This window comes from Spodoptera frugiperda, chromosome 3 (genome assembly GCF_023101765.2).
Source record: "Spodoptera frugiperda isolate SF20-4 chromosome 3, AGI-APGP_CSIRO_Sfru_2.0, whole genome shotgun sequence".
In the NCBI taxonomy this organism is placed as follows: Eukaryota; Metazoa; Arthropoda; class Insecta; order Lepidoptera; family Noctuidae; genus Spodoptera; species Spodoptera frugiperda.
Window position 1 is genome coordinate 6,494,752 of NC_064214.1, and position 21,451 is coordinate 6,516,202.

The 21,451-nt window shown below is 37.9% G+C and overlaps 1 protein-coding gene across 10 annotated transcripts in view; it reads right to left on the reverse strand.

The window, feature by feature from the left end:
* Positions 1-245: 245 nt before the first annotated feature.
* The window catches only part of LOC118273999 (protein sidekick-1), a 138,161-nt gene continuing 116,955 nt past the window's right edge, over positions 246-21,451 (reverse strand). The window contains exons 3-8 of one of the 10 annotated variants that reach the window (XM_050705667.1): positions 20,856-20,998; positions 16,387-16,597; positions 3,350-3,394; positions 2,171-2,288; positions 1,792-1,979; positions 246-1,542 (exon numbers count right to left, since the gene is read on the reverse strand). In XM_050705667.1, coding sequence (XP_050561624.1) covers positions 1,433-1,542; positions 1,792-1,979; positions 2,171-2,288; positions 3,350-3,394; positions 16,387-16,597; positions 20,856-20,998 — 815 coding nt within the window. In that variant the 3' untranslated portion in view covers positions 246-1,432. Of the gene's footprint in view, positions 1,543-1,791; positions 1,980-2,170; positions 2,310-3,349; positions 3,395-5,022; positions 7,187-7,435; positions 7,624-7,826; positions 7,966-9,005; positions 9,051-16,386; positions 16,598-20,855; positions 20,999-21,451 lie in introns of those variants that run through there. The other 9 variants (XM_050705661.1, XM_050705658.1, XM_050705663.1 and 6 more) reach the window with 9 other exon arrangements.

The window sequence follows — 21,451 nt, forward strand, 5'->3', positions numbered from 1 at the left end:
TAATTACAGGTTCAAGCCTCTCGTCATTGGAAATTGGGTTGCGTTGTATTTGTGTTTGTAATGTTTATTACACGAGAGCAGCGAGTTTGGTACAGCGGCGGCGGCGTGAGCTCGCGCAGGCAAACTTCCACCGTAGGCTTGTTGGGTAAGTTGTCTGTTTGTAACTCGCAACACAAACTTATTTGACACTGCAACACCCACAGGTGAATCTCGTATTAGTTGGAGAGTAAAGTAGGACGGGGGATGGAGGTCTTTGTGTGCGTTCAATGGTCCTTATGTTAACAGGACTTGTTGCGTAATGTACGCAATCATTGGAAATTTACACAAGATAAACGTTCTATTTTATAATAAGATATGGCGTAACAACAACTTAAATGTTTTAAACTTATATATAAGTAACATTATTCACTCATTCACAAGCTTAAAATTACTTTGTGTTTCACAGAAATTCCTAGCACAGACCGCACCTGAAGCACATGCTACTTACATGTTTTATTCATTTAAATGTTCCATTTCCATTGAAAAGAGGCTTTAGTTTAGATAAATAGGTTGTTCTAAGAACAAAATAAGAAAAACAGTTTTTCACCACTCGAATGGTAGAATGACTAGGTACTTCATTATCCAAACTTATGATTAAACTCATTTATTTTGTATTTACAACAATACGAAATATTTACAATGCGATCTGATATAAACTTTATTTATTCTACATTATTACGTATGGTTTACGTTATTTACAAAAAATGTTATACATTCACTCGTGTCTTAAACAATAATTCGTCAACAAAATTGTTCATTACGTTCCGAGAATTGTACTAAGTCACAATAATAACTTAATGAGCATTGTTCAACGAAATCACATTTCATTTGGAATAAAACACAATAATACTGGCCGTCGTAATAAATCACAAATTTTGCAAAAATGACAATTAATTGAATAACAATTCCTAAATTACTTCTATCATTAGTTTAATATTAAGTCTACAACGTTCGATGGGGTCGGAGCCGTACTAGTTCTAGTGAATGGTTCATATTACAACACAATATTATCACAATTTACTTCACCGTGTCAATGTCGGAAGAGTTCCACTTCTAAATTAATAAAGTAACTCAATTTGTCCGTCTGTATGTACCTATCTATAAACTGATATTTGTGCTAACAGTAAAAGAGAGCGAGCGAGCAACGAGTCCTGTTTCAATATTGAAACTGTATTACATGCCAAAAGGATTTGCACATTTAATTATACTAATCAAATAACTTGCGTAACAAATTACATTTCTGACTTTATAAAGTAAACATTCAAATAACGAAGAAATATATTTTTATCCGGTTTCTGTGACTGGAATGTCGTGTTACAATAAAAAGGAATGCTCGGTAAATAAAGGACGCTCCGTGCCCCCGGCGCGCGGCGACATCTGGCGGTTAAGCCGATCATCTGCAGACGGCCGACGACAGCAGGTAGGTGACGATGGCACAGCTCAGCTGTGACGTGAGGTAGGACGACGCTCGGTTGCTCGTCTGCATCGCCGCTGGGTGCTCGCCTGCATCAAACGCAAACACATGACATTCTGCTGTATGCGTACCAATACCACAGCTGACCCGAATACTCAAACTGGCAGCAAACAATACGATGCATATTTGTGATCACTATCTTTTCCAAGAATTTCATGCAGTGCGAAATTCCCGATTGGCAAACAGCATAACTTGTGACTCGATTTCATCATAAACAAATAGATATAGAACTGAGAACTACGATCTAACTAGCGTAATCTGAATGTGTATGTACTGACCATTGAGCACGTGCACGGACACAGAGGCGGGGTGAGCATTGTTGGGCACACAGGTGTAGTTGCCGGAGTCCGTCAGCGCGGCCTTCGTGACCAGCAGCTTGCTGGTGGTGCCACCTTCAGTCTTCTCCGTCTCCAAGCTGATCCCCCCGCGAGGGGAGTCGAAATCCACCACGGAGTTACCGTGGTACCTATTGGAAGATATGTAGTGTTTGTAAAGTAATACGTAAACTTAACATTTTAAGACAAAATTCAAACAATACCCAAACACAGGTTGGAGCTGCGGAGTAAAATTCAGTGAAATAGAAACCAGGTCAAACACACACGTATGTGGGCAGGTATCAGCGGCGTCCACGTAAATATTGCGAACAATAATATTTACCATAAAATTGAGGCAGTGGAGGGCGGCGACGAGTGCACATTCACTGAACACGTCAGCGATATTGTGCTGCCTTTCTTCACGTACACGTCCTGCGAGCCCCATATGGTCGCCGCAGCCGCTGCAACAAATGAAACAGAACCTTCACTACATAACTTTACAGTACACAATCCCGTGACGACAATCGCACAAACACTAGAAAATGCTTGCATATTTACAAATCGTATTCAAATGGGAATTCAGGGCTGATAGGTAAGGTTTTCAAATCTCAGGTAATGAAACTAGTAACATTTGGGAGCTACCGACATTGGGAGTATTACAACGGGCCGTGTCTGCGTTGTTTAAGGTAAAAGGTTGAAAGTTCTCGATCAATGAGTTTTGTTGGGACATGTTACGTGCAAACTTATGAATGTAATCTAATGAGATCAGTTTCTTGAAGGTTTGTTACTTATGGTGTGTTCCACGCAGTTACCCTTGCATGGAGATACATTAAAGTTTGTTCGTAAATAAATCTCAGTTGGAATCCCTTGTAACTGTTCAAGAGCCTACTTAAACAAGACAATAATGATGATGCAACTTTAAAAGCCAAGTCGAGCCAATTTCACTTTGACTAAACCTAATTTGACTTTAAAAAGTGTTTAACTTAGCATTATGGCTTTCTCTAACTTACTCAATTCCAAACACTGGTTGACGTAACGACTAAAACGTTTATTTTTATTATGGCAACCCACCGATTTGGATGTTGGCAATAAAATTTTATTCTCATTTCTGTGGCGCAGTATTTGACAGTAATAGCTCGTCGGCCAACTTTAGAATCCATTCAGTTCAGCCGTATTTCTTTTTTCCTTCATTAACCGTAAGGTACACTCGCGACCTGCAGTGACAATCATGCATCTGCCTACACTTTATACAATCAGACGATGGAGGTCAACAAACATGGGCTACACAAACTGATCGCTACTGCATGGACCATCGCACTTCCAGTTCATGCAAATCAAAAAGCGCTACGTCTTCGAATGCCCAGCCAAAGTCCGTCTAATAATATCGAACAAAACATCTCGTGCTGTCAACAGAAACACGATAACTAAGCCGCTACGAACAGATGAAAGTATAATGAAATACTAATGAATAAACAAATGAAAAATGTAATTAAAAATGAAGAGAAGGATACGAAACCGGTACCTGAGGAGCGGGGCGGGGCCGAGGTCGCGAGGATGAGGGACTCATCTGGAATTCACAAGACAACAGCTTAGGAGAGGGCGAGGAATACAAAACAGCATGTGACCCTACCGGAGATGCCATACCATTGGTTAAGAATTTTTAGAATTAGGTAATATGAATATTTTTGTGATTGAGTATTTATATCTATTTTCTTCTTAATCTATTTCAATTAACAGGAAAACTTATATCATCCTTCCGGTATCTTTGTATAGTTTTCGTGTAATATTGGTTTGATACGATCTGAAATATTATACGATGAATTCCATAACAATGATCTTACCACGTATTTCAATCGCTTATTGGAGATAGAGTGTGTGTCGCTATCAATAGTCTCTTTGAATACATTTCATTCATGAAGCCTCGAACGCCATTCAATAAGTTACGAGCCAATTGGTACACTGGTCACATTTCATACCACGTTTGAATATAGAAAGCGACTGTTAGTCAAAGCTGTGTCACAATTTATGGCAATACAGCTTGTCTAATACATACTCAAGAGACAGGATAGTCTTTGTACGGCGGCTGGAGTCTTGTGCAATCTTGTGCGAACAAGCCATGTTTATTCGGTCGAACATTCTAGATAGCGGCGAGCCGGAATTATTTGTACGTTTGTCTATTGCTGTCCACTCGTGGGGATAAATCAATGTGGAAGCCAGCCTCACTACACTGCATTTGCTTTGGAAATTGTTAAATTGAAGTTTATTTTGCTTAGTGTTAAGCTAAATAAGGTTACAGGTTGTGAATAGTTAGTCATTAGAGCGAATACACATGGAGTAGGTACTACTCACTAGATCACATTAATTAACTGAGCGTACTGAGATGGGTACTGATTAATTAGATGCGTATTGTACAGTATAATTTAGAATTAACTTTTTTAGATTTGATAAAAAAAATAAACCAGACACCTATTGTTTGGTCAAGTCAGTTCATCAACCTAATACTAAATAAAAGTCCATGATATTATGATTTATACAGAAACCTGGATACAGACTCAGATATCCATGAATCAGAATAGCTACTGAAGATTATGAAACTCCTATGAAATGTGATCAGAAGGAAATAAAGCATGGCGCACACTCGGCGGTAATCCAGCGATCTAAGTACACGCGGCGCGTGTGTCATCACATCGAGACGCCGGCTTATAAGGTAGCAACCAGTTGATACCGCCGACGGTTTCATTCCTCCCAAAGAAAATATTGTACTTAGCGAGATTATGGAAAGAAAAATATAATTTCTGAGATTGGCACTCCCGCGTCAAAAGAGTGAAGATATATTTTTGCTTATTCTCGTACTAAATCGCTTTCCTGAGTTGGTTTTAATGCGATTTTATTATGAAAAAAAGCAAATAAGATGTTCACCTGAGTGCTTCATACGGGCCGTATTTGATTTCATTTTGCGTTTACATGTTTCGCATATTCGGTTGGATGCAAAAAATAATAACAATGTATCAAATGTTGCTCCCCCGCGCCCCGCGCCGCGATGTAATGTACCCGATGCGGACGCGGCGTGGCAGCGTGCCTCGTTATTTAGCAATATGGAATGTCAATGTGTATTTCACTCACACTCACTTTTCATTTGGATCCGGAGCCCGCTGCTGATAGCTGTCGTTCATGAAATAAAATCCAAAGTTTTTTTAATAATATTTATTAATACTCCCTTTTTTCTTATTACAATTTATGTACAAGATACAAAACAAATTAAATCAACCCTTTCATTAATCAGTGTTGTGGGTACTCAGTAATAGCCACAATAATAAAAACGTTCCGTCCATCAATCGTACAAATTAGTCGTCGAATTACATTAATAACATCATACTACGCGTTATTTAAAGGAACATAGCTAGGTATATTTCTGCTACCGTACTATCGCAATATTTCAGTATTAAACTACTTTACAAGTATACAAGAAGATGGAAAAAGTGTAGAGCAGGCGGCGCGGCGCGGCACGGCGGCACGCGGTGACGCGCGGCGCGGCGCGGCGCGGGCGTCTAGTCAAGTGTACGCGCTCAATGTACGCCGCGTAAGTAACGAGCGACGCGAGAAAATCAATTAGACACTCCGCCTTAAATAACCCCAAATTTACTTCGCCGTAAACCTAATAAGTCTCGTTTTACGCAGCGTAAATTGACTCTGTACGGGTCTAGATTAACATGGAAATTAAATTCTATTACCTGCGATGAAAATTCAATTTATACATAAAAGTTTTAGTGGAAAACAGTCAATAGATTCTTAATAATTATTTGTCGTTATTCCCTAGTAATTACAGGTTCAAGCCTCTCGTCATTGGAAATTGGGTTGCGTTGTATTTGTGTTTGTAATGTTTATTACACGAGAGCAGCGAGTTTGGTACAGCGGCGGCGGCGTGAGCTCGCGCAGGCAAACTTCCACCGTAGGCTTGTTGGGTAAGTTGTCTGTTTGTAACTCGCAACACAAACTTATTTGACACTGCAACACCCACAGGTGAATCTCGTATTAGTTAGGAAATAAAGTAGGACGGGGGATGGAGGACTTTGTGTGCGTTAAATGGTCCTTATGTTAACAGGACTTGTTGCGTAATGTACGCAATCACTGGAAATTTACACAAGATAAACGTTCTTTTTTATAATAAGATATGGCGTAACAGCAACTTAAATGTTTTAAACTTATATATAAGTAGCACTATTCACTCATTCACAAGCTTAAAATTACTTTGTGTTTCACAGAAATTCCTACCACAGACCGCGCTACAAGCACATGCTACTTACATGTTTTATTCATTTAAACGTTCCATTTCCAATGAAAAGAGGCTTTAGTTTAGATAAATAGGTTGTTCTAAGAACAAAATAAGAAAAACAGTTTTTCACCACTCGAATGGTAGAATGACTAGGTACTTCATTATCCAAACTTATGATTAAACTCATTTATTTTGTATTTACAACAATACGAAATATTTACAATGCGATCTGATATAAACTTTATTTATTCTACATTATTACGTATGGTTTACGTTATTTACAAAAAATGTTATACATTCACTCGTGTCTTAAACAATAATTCGTCAACAAAATTGTTCATTACGTTCCGAGAATTGTACTAAGTCACAATAATAACTTAATGAGCATTGTTCAACGAAATCACATTTCATTTCGAATAAAACACAATAATACTGGCCGTCGTAATAAATCACAAATTTTGCAAAAATGTCAATTAATTTAATAACAATTCCTAAATTACTTCTATCATTAGTTTAATATTAAGTCTACAACGTTCGATGGGGTCGGAGCCGTACTAGTTCTAGTGAATGGTTCATATTACAACACAATATTATCACAATTTACTTCACCGTGTCAATGTCGGAAGAGTTCCACTTCTAAATTAATAAAGTAACTCAATTTGTCCGTCTGTATGTACCTATCTATAAACTGATATTTGTGCTAACAGTAAAAGAGAGCGAGCGAGCAACGAGTCCTGTTTCAATATTGAAACTGTATTACATGCCAAAAGGATTTGCACATTTAATTATACTAATCAAATAACTTGCGTAACAAATTACATTTCTGACTTTATAAAGTAAACATTCAAATAACGAAGAAATATATTTTTATCCGGTTTCTGTGACTGGAATGTCGTGTTACAATAAAAAGGAATGCTCGGTAAATAAAGGACGCTCCGTGCCCCCGGCGCGCGGCGACATCTGGCGGTTAAGCCGATCATCTGCAGACGGCCGACGACAGCAGGTAGGTGACGATGGCACAGCTCAGCTGTGACGTGAGGTAGGACGACGCTCGGTTGCTCGTCTGCATCGCCGCTGGGTGCTCGCCTGCATCAAACGCAAACACATGACATTCTGCTGTATGCGTACCAATACCACAGCTGACCCGAATACTCAAACTGGCAGCAAACAATACGATGCATATTTGTGATCACTATCTTTTCCAAGAATTTCATACTGTGCGAAATACTCGATAGTCAAACAGCATAACTTGTGAATCGAATTCATCATAAAACAATAGATATAGAACTGAGAACTACGATCTAACTAGCGTAATCTGAATGTGTATGTACTGACCATTGAGCACGTGCACGGACACAGAGGCGGGGTGAGCATTGTTGGGCACACAGGTGTAGTTGCCGGAGTCCGTCAGCGCAGCCTTCGTGACCAGCAGCTTGCTGGTGGTGCCACCTTCAGTCTTCTCCGTCTCCAAGCTGATCCCCCCGCGAGGGGAGTCGAAATCCACCACGGAGTTACCGTGGTACCTATTGGAAGATATGTCGGAAGATATGTAGTGTTTGCAAAGTAATACATAAACTTAACATTTTAAGACAAAATTCAAACAAAACCCAAACACAGGTTGGAGCTGCGGAGTAAAATTCAGTGAAATAGAAACCAGGTCAAACACACACGTATGTGGGCAGGTATCAGCGGCGTCCACGTAAATATTGCGAACAATAATATTTACCATAAAATTGAGGCAGTGGAGGGCGGCGACGAGTGCACATTCACTGAACACGTCAGCGATATTGTGCTGCCTTTCTTCACGTACACGTCCTGCGAACCCCATATGGTCGCCGCAGCCGCTGCAACAAATGAAACAGAACCTTCACTACATAACTTTACAGTACACAATTCCGTGACAGCAATCGCACAAACACTAGAAAATGCTTGCATATTTACAAATCGTATTCAAATGGGAATTCAGGGCTGATAGGTAAGGTTTTCAAATCTCAGGTAATGAAACTAGTAACATTTGGGAGCTACCGACATTGGGAGTATTACAACGGGCCGTGTCTGCGTTGTTTAAGGTAAAAGGTTGAAAGTTCTCGATCAATGAGTTTTGTTGGGACATGTTACGTGCAAACTTATGAATGTAATCTAATGAGATCAGTTTCTTGAAGGTTTGTTACTTATGGTGTGTTCCACGCAGTTACCCTTGCATGGAGATACATTAAAGTTTGTTCGTAAATAAATCTCAGTTGGAATCCCTTGTAACTGTTCAAGAGCCTACTTAAACAAGACAATAATGATGATGCAACTTTAAAAGCCAAGTCGAGCCAATTTCACTTTGACTAAACCTAATTTGACTTTAAAAAGTGTTTAACTTAGCATTATGGCTTTCTCTAACTTACTCAATTCCAAACACTGGTTGACGTAACGACTAAAACGTTTATTTTTATTATGGCAACCCACCGATTTGGATGTTGGCAATAAAATTTTATTCTCATTTCTGTGGCGCAGTATTTGACAGTAATAGCTCGTCGGCCAACTTTAGAATCCATTCAGTTCAGCCGTATTTCTTTTTTCCTTCATTAACCGTAAGGTACACTCGCGACCTGCAGTGACAATCATGCATCTGCCTACACTTTATACAATCAGACGATGGAGGTCAACAAACATGGGCTACACAAACTGATCGCTACTGCATGGACCATCGCACTTCCAGTTCATGCAAATCAAAAAGCGCTACGTCTTCGAATGCCCAGCCAAAGTCCGTCTAATAATATCGAACAAAACATCTCGTGCTGTCAACAGAAACACGATAACTAAGCCGCTACGAACAGATGAAAGTATAATGATGTACTAATGAATAAACAAATGAAAAATGTAATTAAAAATGAAGAGAAGGATACGAAACCGGTACCTGAGGAGCGGGGCGGGGCCGAGGTCGCGAGGATGAGGGACTCATCTGGAATTCACAAGACAACAGCTTAGGAGAGGGCGAGGAATACAAAACAGCATGTGACCCTACCGGAGATGCATCGAAAGAGTTGAACCTAGTATTAGATTTGGTAGAATTAGCGATACAGCGACATAGCAATGGAATGGAAATTAGTGAACTGGGAGTGACTGGCAAACCGACGTCGCGGACGACCTTGACGCACTGTTTATTATTCAAATCACAGTTTGTACAGAAGTCTAGAGACTAGAAAATGGGGGATGACGTGATAGAATTATAACTATGTCTCGAGTGAGCTCAACTGGGGAGTTGTAGAGAAATAGCAATTAGAATAGTTTAGACCCCGCCACGAACAGTAAAATTGTATAGGATAGAGAAGAGGGAGAGTGTCTACGGCCACTTACCATAATGTCTGCGTGCTTAGTGTGAGCAAATACAATTATTCTATCGTCAATTTTATATATTATGATGAAATCTAAATCCAAGCGCTATATTATACTTTAGTGAGCTACTTTCGATTGATTACATAAAAGGAAAATTTCCCACATTTAGTAGCACGCCAACAACGGTGTGGGCGGTTTATTGTCTTTCGATTTTCTTCTTCGTTGCTTGGAGTAAACTTGCTAATACCTATTATGCTAAATGCTACAACGTTAATTGGTAGACAGAGTGCCAATTAATATTGTTACTCTACATAAATTACACGCACAATATTTATTAGTGTTTATATTATGATACTAGTTTCTGCCAGTGGCTTCACCCGCGTTCCAGTGGGATAAAAAGTATTATATCGCCCAAGTCAGCTCATACCGTCTGTATACCAAATCTCATTAAAATCCGTTCAGTAGTTTTAAACATAAAAACATCCAAAAGAAGAACTTTCACATTTATAATATTAGTGTGGTATATATATCTGGAAAATTCTGTTGTAGAATCCACTGTTAGAAAACATGAGAGTTAATTGAACAGTGATGTAATCATCACTTGGTAATCCAAGTAAACATAATTTTGTATTTTTACACTTTGTGCCTCGATGAGTTTCAGAGAGTTTCACATTTACAGAAGCTGCAATCGGAGAACTCTTTCAATATAATTTACTATAAAACTATAGGAAACAAGCCCAGTGAAGCATGGGCGGGCATTTTTCAACAATAACAAGCCCTGTAATTGGCTGTGAGGTGAATTTGAGAGGTTCGCATGATGTATCTAGCGGCGAAGCGTGCACTAACAAATTGGCTACTATGAAAACGAGTCGGTAAAAAATAGTGCTCATTTAGGGAACAGCGGTTTTGGTAACGAAACGGATTTGTTCCGGCACATAAGTCACCTAATCGATAACGAACTCTGAGTCTTACACTCCGGATTATATAAAATAGATCGAGTCCATTTTTCTTGTCGGAATGTAACTTGTGTAATGTCGTCTAGTCTGAGTCTAGTGAGCGCGGGGACGAGATACTTGGTAATGATCCTTCGTGCCGGAACTCTAGCAGCCATTCTGTTTCCATTCCAGTCTTGATTTACCTCATGGATATTTGTTGTGTCGTATTCTGTCTATCTTATTTGTATAATCAGAATTTGACTTAATTTCCGAAATAAGTTTCCAACTTAAACATAGTGAACCTTTTCAAAACAAAATGTTGCTAAATATTTGTTTAGCTCCAGTTAAAATAGAAAGTAAAACTCTCGCTGGCACAACTTAGAACGAAGTCACACAAAATTTTGTGCTGTTCTTTTAAAGTTTACGGTAAAGAGCAAAAATGAAGAATATTCTGGAAAGTGAAACTGATACGAAACCCTTGAGATCCTGGGAAAGTAAATATATCGCCCAAAATAGAACACCCACTCACTTGTAAAATACTTTACTTTCGGTAAAAATCTGAGCGTTTTGCTAGGCGAAGAGGCGAAGTAATAAATCAGGATATTCAATAATACTGCTGTCGAATAATGTCCGAACTTACGCTGATGTGAGTAATATAGAAATATTCGCGCTAAGCACTTATAATCCGCGTTTTATAATTAAAACCATAAGCTGTGGAGCGGCGCGGGGCGGGCGGCGGGCGGCGGGCGGTGAGTGGCGGGCGATGCAAACACTCAACGAATAGAGTTATTTTGTAGGGGCGAGTTTATAATGTTTCATAACGATGAAATAAAATTTAAGTGACAACAACAGCGTGTGCTCTAAACTTTCCGGGATGCGGTTAACTTAAAAGGGTTATGCTTTTTTATTATATAATCTGTGTGAGCGGGAGTTTGTCGTGATACTGTCTCGCTCGGCTATACTGTGACAGCTGAGTGGTGGCATGTTAAAAATAACTTGGAACAATTAGCTTTAGGATTAGTTATTATATTTTTTTCTCATATTATTCATTTTTTTTTTACAAATAATATCTTGGAAAATTCTTCTCATATCTCACACACAAAGTATAACCATAATTTACAGCGAGTATACAATAAATTAATAAAATTATTCCAATACTATTTCTCAGTTGACATAAAGCCAAACAAAAAGATTCAAATTCGTTGTTATATCAGTGCGTAGGGAATAGTAAACATCGTACATATTTGCAAGATAAAAGCATTTTCCTGCTACATGAACAAGGACACAAGAATTTCTCAGTCCATTGAAACATAACAGTAATAGTTTTCCCCATATTTTTTCCTGAATAATCTGTGCGAGTCCCAGACTCCCAGTACTTCCAGGCCAATCTACCGTGTGCCTATTGATTTGAACGCAGCCGTGAATTTTACTTTGACAGCTCATGTGATTGCTCTCTCAATGATTATTTAATTACCGTCCCGCATCTTTCCAGGGAAGTGTGTTTAATGTGTGATGAATACGTATTTCGAACTTGATTGGATTATATTTCTGCGATATCTGTAGATAATACTTAGTACACCGTTCGTATCTCTTAAGTGAATTACAAAACTAAAAGTGTAGGAAGATAATTCGATAAAGATGGTTAACAGGATTTTGTGAAACATCTTTTTGTAGAAACATAATTCTTTAATAGCATTTCACGTCGACAATTACTTAAAAGTTAGCTTAAAACCTTAATCTATTTTCGAGACGGTTTTTTTCTTTTGAAATCAACAAAAAATAACACAGGTACTTTGGAAGGTAGCAATTTGTTTAATTAACCAACTCAATTGTTCCGACCTTGACCCGGTTTGTCGCCAAGTTTTTACAAAGAGCCCGACGGCGGTTTAATTCTAAAGATTCATAATCGGATAAAAAAATACCACCGTTTACGTCGCTAATGGGTTCTGCTGAGATATTTTCCTGGCTGTTAGTAATTACCAGCTTTTACCGACACAGTACACACTAATCGTTTACGGGAACGATGTCTTGTTTTCTATTGCTTAGTGTAATACCGTATTTAGGTTATAAGACGTTCCTAAATAGATGAACATTACATTTAGGACTGACATGTTACTAAGCGAAAAGCTGTAATATGATTTTGGTCAATTATTAGGAGTCGTTAAATTAAAAATGTATGAGTTGTTTATTTACCTACGATGCTGAATATTTTAAGTCATATATAACCAGATCTGTTTTTTTAGATCTCCATAAACTTACCATAATTCCTACAAAAATGATTGGTCACAATCAGAGATAAAAACAAGATGCGCAGTCGTAACAAGGGATCCTTATCCTACCAAATCTAATTCACGCAGCTACATTGATTTTATAAATAATTCCTATTGAATTGATGACGGAACGATTCTCTCCTAAAGATTGCTTTAAATTATTCATTGGAGGACCATTCGGCCTTCATTTATATTGGATACTTTCCTTTGATCGTTCATTACGCTCCGCCCCAGATCTGATAGTTTATCAGTTTCTGATAAAAAGACAATATTTTTTTTTTATTATTTTTGTTTCAAATATGTCTTTCTGATTTTATTTTGAATCAGGTTTAATTTCTATGTTGATGGTGATGCGTTTTTGAGTTGTTTAAGCCCTATTTGCTTAAGAAATCGTATAGTTTATACAAAGCTTAGATGTGTGCAGCGTGGTAATATATTAAAATTATTTATTATATATTATTGGAAATTAACTCATTATTAGTGTTAGATTTGCTATCTTGCGATACGTTAGATTGAAAGTCTGCAGATGAAATCCTAAAGACACGATGCCAATAATCGGACGACGAGACAATAATTACGTATCAAAATGTAATTAAATACGAAAATATTTCACATCGGCGTTATTGTTATTTTATGTCTTCGTAATGCTGAGGGCTTTTGTCAGGCCTCTGTTAATTAAGGACAATGATGGAGGACAGATAATATCGTTACAGCGGTCACACATATTGCAGTCTCTTCGAAAATGTTATCACTAGAATTATGTGCTTATGAAATTGGATTCCAACACATTATTTTCTATAACGATCTACCTCGAAAACTCTTTTATCTCAGTCATGCTCACTTTTCTTCGAAGAAAACTACACTTGCTTTTTATTAAAATAATATTAAGTCGATAATATTTTTCCATTTGATATTTTATTGTATAAGCTTTAGGAGGTACGTGTCTCACGTTACTCGGCTTACTCCCGCAGACTCAATAACGACAATAGATGTTTGTACTTATCTCTCCTACTCACAGGTCAGTGTCACTGGTCTGGCAACAATTTTCACATTTATTATATAAAGCAAAGCCTCCCTAACACGAGTAATATCCCTCGAGTCACGTTCACCAATAACGTATCGCAATTGCTCGGCTTAAAATCTCAACCGTTTATAAATAACTTATTACAGACCATTTTAAAGGTCTATGAACGTTTAAAGACGCTTTATGAGGTTTAAATTGAATGAAAAGTTTCACAAGATTACGCTTGGAAAGGTTACGAAAGGGCAATTATAGAGAAAAAACTCTATTAAAACGTGGCCAAATTAGATTTGAGAACCTATTACACAGATTTATTAATATAAAACAGTGGACTATCGAAGCAATAACAGTTCATTTTGTATATTTATTAATAAATACTGTTTATTAATAAAAACGTATCGCCATAAAATTTTAATAAAATAACTCGCGAGTGATACAAAGAGTGCGCGCGTCGCGAGTGACGTGGATAGATGTGTTCCACTTTGTACCGCGGCATTAGACCCACTACTAATATGACGAGAGATGAATGCCGGATTACGCCATCGTCACTTTTCATGCGTTATATACGATCCCACGGACTAAAGGACCAAGGCTTTTTGTATTGTTTATCCTTGTTACACGAGGCCGTGGCGGATAATGGCTGATATGTTTCTTTTTAAACTTGCTCGTGCGATATTATTCCCAGTTACGAGTGTTTTTGATGTCATATGAGTGGACATCACACGCTAATTATTATATTTTAGGCAATTCGAGAGTACCAGCTTTAACCAGTATGTGATAATATTTACTCACAGATGTGTATGAACACGTTTTGCACAATCACAAACACAACCCTTATTTTTATTACGTAACGTATTACAATCTCTTCGCTGCCATCTACATTAGGACAGGTAGAGCCAATTTTAGTTCATAAAAGCAAAATGTAATTTTTCGTAAGTACCTCCAATTTTACCCCTTTTACTATTTTCGCTCATTTTATTTAGGTTTTCATTGCCGGATATGATTACCTCGCTTGTAATTCGAGGGTCGTCGTGACCCGCCCTTCGTAAAATATGTAGGAACAATTTCAATGCGACATTATACATTCTGTTTGAGTGTAGCATGTGCTTTGTAACAAAATGCGTGTAATTAAATTTCGTATATATTTAAAGATAGTACGCTAATTGACGTGCAGATTATATTTACAAACATCTTACAGTTTAATAATATGAACAAACGAGCGCCTATAATGGCAGACTCGTGATTTGCCTTAATGCATGCACTTTATTTAATGTTCACTAACTTAATCTAATTTGTGATAACAGCGTAATACAATTACTTATTGTGATAGGAGGTAAAGAGCTGTCTATTACTGTTAATAAGCTGAGCTCAGTTTTCTTTTAACGCTGACTTTTTCACGAAAATTTAATCATAAATAAGTAATAAGGATAAAAGTATGGAATTTGTTTCTACGGCTGTGTATGGAGTAATACTGGGAACATTTTATGTTAATAAAGAACATCGGGCATTTTTGTATGGGACACTTACCTACGGCGAACAAAAATAAAATTAGGTACGGTGGATAGGCAATTAAATCTAGTTCACAATGGTATAGTTCCCATATCTGTGGGTCGTGGCAATAAGGAGAAATTGGACATTTAAAAAATATTTATAAATGTTTTTGGGCAATAATTGAAGAGGAAAAAGGGAATCAAAAATAATTAAAACAACATATTTTTCTCTTAACTTTTGGCGAAGGACTGCGATGATGATGACGAAGGACTGCGATGTAGTAAGATAAGCTAGCTACCTGCGCGAGCGCAACATAATACCAGTTTTAAGACTATGGGCGAGAGTGAGAACGAAATATGCACATCAACTTGACGGATTTAGTCTGATTGGGTTTATAAAAATACCACGGAGTGATATTTTAACTTACTGAGCGGTCGTTTAGTAATTAGGAAAAATAGTCAACTTAAAATATCATTTTCATTTTACTAATTATTTCCATTTTCCCATTATTGTGAATCAAAATAACTACACAATATTAAATATGATTGCAAACACTATCATTTAAAAATATTTTGGTTTATGTTCGCGACTTTTAAAAAATCGGGTAAAAAACGCCCGATGTCCTTTAATTTATATTTGCTTTAGGCAAGGTCCAAACTTGTTTTCCTAATTAAAACATTTAAGAGGTTCTCTAAGTGCCCGAGTACTTATTTTTGTAATTTAATTTTCGTTTTATCCGTGATTTTTTATGTTTTCGAACAAGATTAAGTGAGGAAGTCTAATGTTACCATAATTTTACCGAATCAAATCTTTAGTAGCAATGTACAAAATATCATTTATTTGATACGAAATAATTTGTTATAATATGTAGCACGAAATGAGCTTGATAATGAACCCAACCAATGTCAGTACATGACAGGTGGTTTAATTTCGATACTAAATACGAATAATGCGATTTAGATTAATCTAGTTTAATTGTTGTTATTGTGTAAATTTCGGCCAGAATACAAGCTTCTGAACTAACAGTAACGTTAGAAATTATAACAATATATTCATTTTGCTTATCTTTTTTATGATTTCTTTGCCATTTCAGATATCTTTGATGACATTAATGATAATAATGTCAAAATTCTATGCCGATCATCACCATCATCTCAGTAACTCCAAAACAAATAACAAACAATAAGCACAAATGAAACTGCTACAATATCAAATGGCACGATACAAGTTGCGTTATAAAGTCACCTTCGACCGTAAGTATCACAGCCATGTTGATCTTCGGTTCCGTGTTGATCTGGCACTCGTATACTCCGGCGTCCCTCGGCTGCACGTAGTCTATCTTCAGGTCCCAGTCGTCTGAGGGCTCCGGGTGCAGCACGCTGAACCTCGCGTCTCCCGTGTACGTGAAGATGTGCGACGTCAAGATATGAAGGTCGCGTTTCCTCATCCACGATACCTGGGGAAGAGGGGGCAGGTTAGTTTGATGTTGTATGTTGATGATAAAGAATGATATGATTAGTTTGTCTGGTGTCAAATTTTTGTCCTAATTATATTATTAGAGTCCGGATACGAGCTAGACTATACAGACTTGCTATTGATACAAGCTTCATCAATAAGACCAAAATACTGACATGGTCACTAGCACTATCATTAGAACCTAAATTAACCTAGAATATAAGACCTAAATACAAATTACGCGTATGTCTAATTTAATAACATCCAGTTAGCCTAAAACGTAAAGCAATACAGTATCTCAAACGTCAATAATAACTCAATTATCAAACGTCCGATGTAATTCCGAGCGTCAAGTTTGGCTATAACATGAATTACCAACTTTAGTCCCGTGGGCTTCAAAAACCGGCCAACTTGACTCCAACATCAGCATTTTCGAATAAAGTCGGCCTAAAGTTCGCAATCCAACTTTACCTGACGAATATCAATTAGCAACCACTCCATATTACTCGGAGCGCCTTTCTCTCGTCTGTTAAAATTAGGACGAATATCGTTAACATCAGTATTCAATATACCGGCCCACTGCGATGGTCCCTTTTTGATTAGTACTCCAATATTGATCTCTGTCTGTTAATATTAATAGAATATGGTGGTTCCCTCAGTATTCCTTTATCCATCAATTCGGAGAAACTGGAGTGTGGTCCGGGAATAGTGTGCCGAGTCTCGGGCAGTGAATCTGCTGGGACTCGTCCATACGTGCTCCGAAATAGTTATGGACAAGTCGCCAACTTAACACCTTCACGTACTTGTACTTGTGCCACAACTTGCGACACTTTTGTATTAAACTTGTCCAGTTAATATTTTGTCGTGGTTACACCTAAATATGTCAACAGATTCTGTTATTATTATCATAAGATAAGAAAATATGACACTAGTTTGGTGCCGTGATGCAAATCACAACTTTACTTTTTTTGTTATCAATATGGGGCAATATGCTGTCAATATCAGTATAGTTGGTGTATATAATATACCAACTATATACTTATTGTATGTGTATCCTCAAAGTTATTCGGTTCAGATGATTCGGTTATCTCGTGACAAGGTTATCGTGCCGGCTTAGAATGAGCCATATAAACATGTAAAGCGCCGGCCCACAGAGCCGAGCGACTTATTTTCCCGTGCGCCTACATCACAAAGAGATAGGCCCGTGCCCTTTGATTAAAATTACACCGACAATAAACGTTTGAATTATATTTTTAATTCGAGAGCTCTCCAGACTGAGAAATTAGAAAATAAATTCCCCTCCCTTTTGTTGGGTTTTTGTTTTTCTACGTAATTAGAGTAAGCTGGGGTGAGCCCGTAAGTCCGCCCTGTAATTAAGCAAGATGGAACGTCCTCAGACTGTTTACAGCCTTTAAAATAATAAAATTAAGTAACGGCTAAGCGACTGAGAGGTTTTTTTCAATTCCTCTCGAGCGCCTGCAGAAATTTGATGAATTAACCTCAGCATTGAAATGGGTCAGTCGACGTCGCTTTATGTTTCCGCAAAAACTGTGCGGATATTTGTTTATTTTATTATCCTCGTCAAGGGCTAAGGAAGATTTATTCTGTCCTGCTCGCGGTGTATTCAGAGAAGGAAATGTGTAGGATTTACTAAGATCATCCGCGAGTTTATGACAATGGACGGTGCTAAATGTTTATTTACAACAAATGGCGCACTTTATACAACCTTACTCACAAACTGAATACGTGTCTTTGAACCTATAAAGCTTTGACACACTTTATGAAATTCTTAGAGGAGATCAAATAAAATCGATGAACTTCACTTCACCGGGAACGTCCAGGAAGGGGGAGAAATAAACAGGCAATACTGTGCGAATAAAGCAATGTTTATAAATTACACAATATTGGACAAAACAAGTCCGCAGCCAGTGGAGGAGGAAACACGGGCGATATAACTATACATAAAGGTGTACCGGCATCGCCTGCGGTGACCCAAATAGTACATTTGTGCCAAATTGCTGTTAAAGCTATTTTAACGAGTATGATCATTATGACAATATCAGTCCATTACAAGGGTCATTTCAGCGTTGATTTTCGGTAATTTTACGATTGAAAGAATGTTTATATGGAGGAAACATTTTGGTTAAATTGTATCGATTCCTGATTTAAGTGGCAGCAGCTTTATCACTGCGGACTTAATTAACATAATAAAATTATTGTAATCATTTAACTGAAATATATTTACACATACGAGTACATGCATTTCCCCGTACGTTTTACCCGCACAGCCATTATCTTGTAAAACAACAAAAGCTTATAAAAACGTCAGTAACTTAAACCGTTTCCACTCAGCATACATTGAGCCCAACACAGAAACCCCATCACGACGGCATAAAAACAGAAAAAAATCCTAAAAAGGGGTTCGTAATCCACGAGGCCTTTTTACAAGAAAATGACGGCAGATAATCCATGCCGAACAATATATTATAATGCATCGTAGGACATGTCAGATGGCTATTTATTTTCTCGAATGGGTTGGGGATCCCTCAACCATTAATATGGCGGCCAGTGGACCGAACCTGAGGAGGGATATCGAACCAATGAGGACATCGACATTGAAAAATGATATTTCGAGAGGTTGCCAGGTGGCCTGCAGCCCTTATGGGAGCAGAGGTCATGTGAATTTTGATTTGTATGTTCCAATCTGTTTCGGCGGTCCGCTCAGGTTCATGTTTCATATAAAGTCAGAATACACGATCAAAGAAAATTATGTTTTACTGGTAATTTGACACCCGTGTGTTCATTGGAAAGATTTCATTAACGTAGAGTGCATTATATTTGTACATACAATCACAGTAGAAGCGATGCATCAGTCATGTACGCATACATTGCTGGTGTTGGCTTAGTTACAAAGCGTATGTATAGAGCATAGTAATCAAGGTATTAATGACTAAGATAATAACCGCTTGGGTTAATATCTCGGTCGACTGACCGAAGGGGATATGACCGCAATCATTGGCGTAATAATAGTAATTTATGTTTCGGATTATGTTGATGGAATGCCTCGGACTTGTAACATGTCTCAGGCGATAGTTGTAAATCTTGATTAAGGGATTCCAAGTTTTGATTTAGGAGTGCGATCAATAGAAATAGTAAGAGGGAGTAATTAATACAGTAGTAAATATCCTCAGGTTCAGTTGGTAATCAAAAGTCAAAAGTCAAAATCATTTATTTTTCAAATAGACCAGAAAGGCACTTTTGAACGTCAAAGCAAATATAATAATATTAATAACGTCTGTCTGTCGGTCAGTCCTCTAGTGAAGCTATTTGCTCGTTCCAAAGTGTAGATTCCTATGGAGAAGAACGAGCAAGAAACTCCATAGGTTACTCTTTTTCAATCAGATTTACAATACAATTCTTGGTTACATTGTTTCGATTACTTCAACTATGTGAGAACAATGTAAAACTAATATACAGTCGAAGCGATAGAAAAAGAAAATAACCTAGAGGACAATAAAAATTAATGCAGTCCGGAGCTGACCAGTCCCAGTTGACAGCGCCCGTTCACGAACATGACACGTACACCAGCACCGCCCAACTCAACCATGTTGCAGGGAATCGAGCGATCCAATGCCCGTGCCACCGCCAATGAGACCTTTGAGTGAGCATGACAACTCCAAGCTGACATAAATGCATTCTACTAGTCTAATTTGATTTTAGTTAATTACAGGGCTCTCACATTTACAATGATTGTATAAAGTAGAGAACACATCGAAATAACATGGTTATATTACAGAAATTTTTCGTAATTGATACTGTACAAGTTTGTTATTTGAAGTGGACGGCGAGGATCGAGAGGCGACGGCAGCGGCGTCTGCTCGGTTTGTTGTCACTCTATGAACTGCTATTTATTCTAGGTAACTAGTTCACTGCAGACTACTTCTTACACTATTTTATAGCTGATTTATGGCGCAAACGGATGAAAAGAGTCGGGTCTTGCGCAAATAAATTTAAATTAGAAGTCGCAGCATAGCGCTGCAGCGGAATGTTTATATTTATTCTTTAGGGATATTTTGCTGACTTAAATTGATTGTTAGTAAAAAAGAATTATTTTGTCAGGAAGTATGAAGGAAAGAGTAAAATATCTACTCCAATCAGACCAAAGACCTTTTTGAACCTTCTTTACTGAAGTTAACTCGAACAAGCAAGAAAGACGAAGGTTTTACCCACAGGTGACATTATTCACCGTAGATACTCACTGTTCTATTCCCTATGTGCTTGGCCCGGCACCGGAGCACGGCTGCCTGTCCGACGACGGCGGACACGTTCCGAGGCGACACGTCGTCGAAGTAAGGTCGTTCCGGACGCGTGCCGTCGCCGCCGCTCACGCCCGGTAAACCACCTGCAACAAAAATACATTCTAACTTACTTACTGTCAACACTACAAATTCGACCTTACAATATTGGTAATAGGTGACAATTTTGCAAAATCCGTGGTTCTGTATAGTGAGAAATCACATCGAATTATTTCGAACGTACGATGAAGGCTAAATGTATCCCTACCCTTACATAGTCATACGTATTTCAAATAGACAAAAAGCAATTAAAAAGATTTCATTAATTGAAGCGCCGTAAATTGTGAGTAATTAAGTCGTAAAGAGTAAGTTGGTGGTAATCTCTGTTGCCACCCATTCTGTTGCCACCCGTTCTGTTGCTCATTGCAAACTCCGAACATAATTATAATCAAAGTATTTTTGGCGACTCCAACTTCAGAGCGTAGGAGACGTCATAAATAATTAACAAGTTCAAATGGCGGGATCTTGTTTTTATTTTAATGGCTTTCTCATTTAATGGC